Below are 3,938 nucleotides of genomic sequence, written 5' to 3'. Positions count from 1 at the left end.
ATTCAAAGGTAGAACACAAATGTATTAACATATGGGGGAGCAGAATTCACAAATAAACTCAAACTGTGCTACAACAAACATAATTAATTTTTTTTAAGCCCTTCAATACAACATTGAGCTTTCATGTGAATGCCTATCACTTATAATGACGACACCCAATTACTCACTGAAAGTACATGTCAGAGTTGCTACAGCAACGCATTCAGGATGTTATATCTAAGTCTTACCTTTGGACGGCTTTGACTCAAGGCTGAACATGGGGATCATGAACAAACCAAGTTACTCAGTATCCTAGGCAGCGGACTTCTTTATTTTTTATTCCTTCATCACTATTTTTTTGGTTTTTTTTATATATATAATTGCTGCAGCACTGCTCATAACTCTTGTTGCCTTTGGACTCAAGTTTGCATATGGGGTGCATACTCAACCTTGGTTACTCAATAACTTAAACCACTAGAGCAGAATTTATTTCATAACAGGCACAATCCAACAAAAATTTTCCCCCAAACTTGAGATATTTTCTACTTTTTTTTCTTGGCTCTGCTACAGCATTCTCATAAAACTCAACCAAAGTCTAAGTGTCGGGACAGAATTTCAACCTCCGTCTATAACTATCTCTACTTGGCATTCTCATAAATACTGAATAACACTCAATTTATCTTCATTAGGTTGTTAAATCCATACACAAATATTAAATAACAGAGCTTCACACAACATACAACACAAGCATAAACACATGCACTCAGAAACATAACCCCCTCAAACTTGAGTGGTGTTGTGTCCTCACAAGTACACAAAACAAAACCACATAAACCAGAGATGCATACACTAAATAAAAGGACATATAGAAGGAATTAGAAAATTAAAACTAAATAAAAGAAAAGTTTTGCAGAAAAAGGTAAAATAAACTAGCAGGTAGGGGGTACTCCCCTGTTGCTGGAAGCACTGCTGCAGCATAGGCTGTAAAGGGTCACTTTTTCTTTGATATACTTCTCAAACGCTCCTTATTATAAAATCTGATCAATCCATTTGCTATTGTAAAAGCAAGAAATGCCTCTGTTGTTTGAGAATCTTCTGTTATATGTCATGCTGTAAGTGATGCTTCAGCAATTCCTTCATGCTCTTTTTTTCATTTTTTTTTACCTGCTGCAATTTAACACAAAGACATAAAAAATTAGATGCACACTTAAAATAACAACAAGACAAATTCAATAATTTAAAAACTAAATTTAATGCTTTAAAGAGTTAAAAACAACTCCCCTTATTGGGTTGCCTCCCAATTAGCGCTTGATTTTAAGTCTTTCAGCCTGACCTTTCTTGTTTCCTCAACCTGGATCCTTCAAGAACCGATCCTTCCTTAGGCTGTTCACATCATCTCCCATATAGTGCTTCACTCTTGGCCCATTAATCTTGAATTCTTGTTGGTCTGGAGTGAGTTCCCTTTGCTGGATTTACTTGTCAATTCTGAAGGGTTGCTTCTCCCATGACCATGCTATGTTAGCTGCTCCATGATCTTCATCATCAAGTTCTGCAATCGTTACAGAATTGATTTCTTCCTTACTGCATCAATTGTGTAATCTCTCTGCTACAACCAAGTCCACAACACTGATAAAATTACAATCTTCAATCTCATCGGGACTTTTCATAACATCCAACACATTGAATGTAACTTGCTGGTCATTCACCCTCATGGTTAATTCTCCTTTTTGAACATCAATTAGAGTATTTCTCGTGGCTAAGAAAGGTCTTCCTAGAATGATTGGCACTTCTTTGTCTGCCTCAAAGTCTAGCACAATAAAATCCACTGGAAAAATAAATTTATCCACCTTCACCAACACATCTTCAATCTTCCCTTCTGGATATGCATGAGATCTATCAACAAGTTGTAAAGACATTGTTGTTGGTCTACATTCACCAACTCCCAATTGCTTAAACATTGATAAAGGCATGAGATTGATGCTAGCCCCCATATCACAAAGTGCTTTGCCATTGTATTTAGTGCCTATGGAGCATGGGATTGTGAAGCTTCCTGAATCTTTTATCTTCTGTGCTATCTTACTCTGGAGCATTCGGCTACACTCTTGTGTTACAGCAACTGTTTCAAACTCTCCAAGTCTTCTTTTCTTTGTCAAAATATCCTTCAAAACTTTTGGATAATTTGGCATTTGCTCTATAGCTTCCACAAAAGGGATATTGATATGTAGCTGTTTCAGTACTCCTAAGATTTTGTTGAACTGCTTGTCTTGTTTTTACTTCTAAAACCTTTGAGGAAATGGTGGTGGATGCCTAAACTGTTGTGCTGCAACAGGTTGTGCAGACTGCTTCTCTTTTGTCATGTTCTGGGTTGGTGCTACAACCTCGTTATCCACAAGTGTTGGATCATCATTTTCGGCAAATGCTGCAACTTGACTGCTCTCACCAGTGTGCTGTGAAGTGGAGGATTATGATTCTTTTTCAATTTGAGTTTCTTTATGGATTGAAGTGGGCTCAGCTCTTCTTTTTGGTACACCAATGGGACTATGAACATCCTTTCCAGATCTCAAGTTAATCACTTTGCAGTGCTCTTTCCCTTCTCTTCTTGGGTCCTCTGTACTATTGGGTAAACTACCTTGAGGTTTGTTACTCAATGCTGCAGCAAGCTGTCCAATTTGATTTTCCAAGTTTCTCAAAGATATAGTATGACTTTGGATAACTGCTTTATTCTTCACAATATAATCCTTAATCAAACCTTCAAGGGAGCTGAGTTGATCATTATTGATGCTTCTTTGCTCTTGATTTTGCTGATAAAATCCATTAAGTTGAGCAAGTCTGTTCTGTCCACTGAATGCTGCAACATGTTTATTCTGATTACACCATGAAAAGTTCGAGTGCTGTCTCCATCCAAGGTTGTAAGTGTTTGAATATGGATTGTCCTAGTTCTGTCTATTGAAGTTGCCCACATAATTGACTGAAATTAGATTCCCAGGACAATTGTCGAATAAATGCCCTTCTCCACAATAAACGCAAGACACATTAGAAATTTGGTTAACAGTTGCTGGAGCAGTAGTCATAGCCTTTACCATCTTTGTTAATGAAGCTACTTGGGCTGATAATGCTATCAAGGCATCTACGTTATAGACTCATGTTTCCTCTTGCTGCAGCTTGTCTGGTTGATGGCCACTGATAGTTATTGTTGGCTATCCTCTCCAAAATTTCATAAGCCTCATTGTAAGACTTAGATAACAAGGCCTCATTTGCTGAAGCGTCCACCATCAATCTAGTGCTTGGGTTGAGACCATTATAGCAAATTTCCAACTGTATGTAGTAAGGAATACCTGGATGAGGACATTTTCTGAGTACCTCCTTAAATCTCTTCTATGCGTCACACAAGCTCTCATCTTTAAGTTAATGGAAAGATGTGATCTCGTTCCTCAACTTTGCATTCTTGGTTGGCGGGAAGTATTTCATCAAAAATTTGTCAGCCAAATCATTCCATGTAGTGATAGAATCTGGTGGTAGAGAATTTAACCATGCTCTTGCCCGATCTCTCAAAGAAAACAGTAAAAGTCTGAGTCTCAATGCTTTTTGCAATGCTCCAGCAATCTTGAAAGCATCACTTACTTCCAAAAATAACTTAAGGTGTAGATGAGGATCTTCGGATGGCAAACCATTAAATTGCCCTACTGTTTGAAGCATCTGAAACATCACGGGTTTGAGTTCAAAATTGTCAACTTGAACGTTAGGTCTAATTATTCCCGGATGTATGGCTTGAGGAGTCAACATTGCGTAGTCTCGAATGGCTCTATCTCTATCGTTCACCATGTGAATAATGTTGTTGTTCCCTGGTTACCTTTGAACACATTGTCCATTCAGACCTTCATGTACATTGGCTGGTTGTATCCCCTCTCTACAGTTCAAGTTTCTCAAGTCTTGCAAATCATCCATTGTTACAGCAGCTT

The 3,938-nt window shown here is 37.9% G+C and overlaps 1 protein-coding gene and 1 non-coding gene across 2 annotated transcripts; one reads left to right on the top strand and one right to left on the bottom strand.

Annotated features, from left to right (window-relative positions):
• Positions 1-1,565: 1,565 nt before the first annotated feature.
• LOC112099032 lies at positions 1,566-2,165 on the bottom strand. The gene has a single exon (XM_024186134.1). It carries the CDS (start codon positions 2,163-2,165, stop codon positions 1,566-1,568), a length of 600 nt encoding a protein of 199 aa, XP_024041902.1.
• Positions 2,166-3,312: 1,147 nt separating this feature from the next.
• LOC112099448 lies at positions 3,313-3,417 on the top strand. Its single transcript, XR_002906249.1, has one exon. It is a non-coding gene; the product is annotated as a small nucleolar RNA R71 (small nucleolar RNA).
• The last annotated feature ends 521 nt before the right edge of the window (positions 3,418-3,938 follow it).

This window comes from Citrus clementina, unplaced genomic scaffold, assembly GCF_000493195.1.
Source record: "Citrus clementina cultivar Clemenules unplaced genomic scaffold, Citrus_clementina_v1.0 scaffold_4, whole genome shotgun sequence".
Classification (NCBI taxonomy): Eukaryota; Viridiplantae; Streptophyta; class Magnoliopsida; order Sapindales; family Rutaceae; genus Citrus; species Citrus x clementina.
The sequence above is the reverse complement of the archived record's forward strand: the minus strand, read 5'-3'. Positions and strand labels throughout refer to the sequence as shown.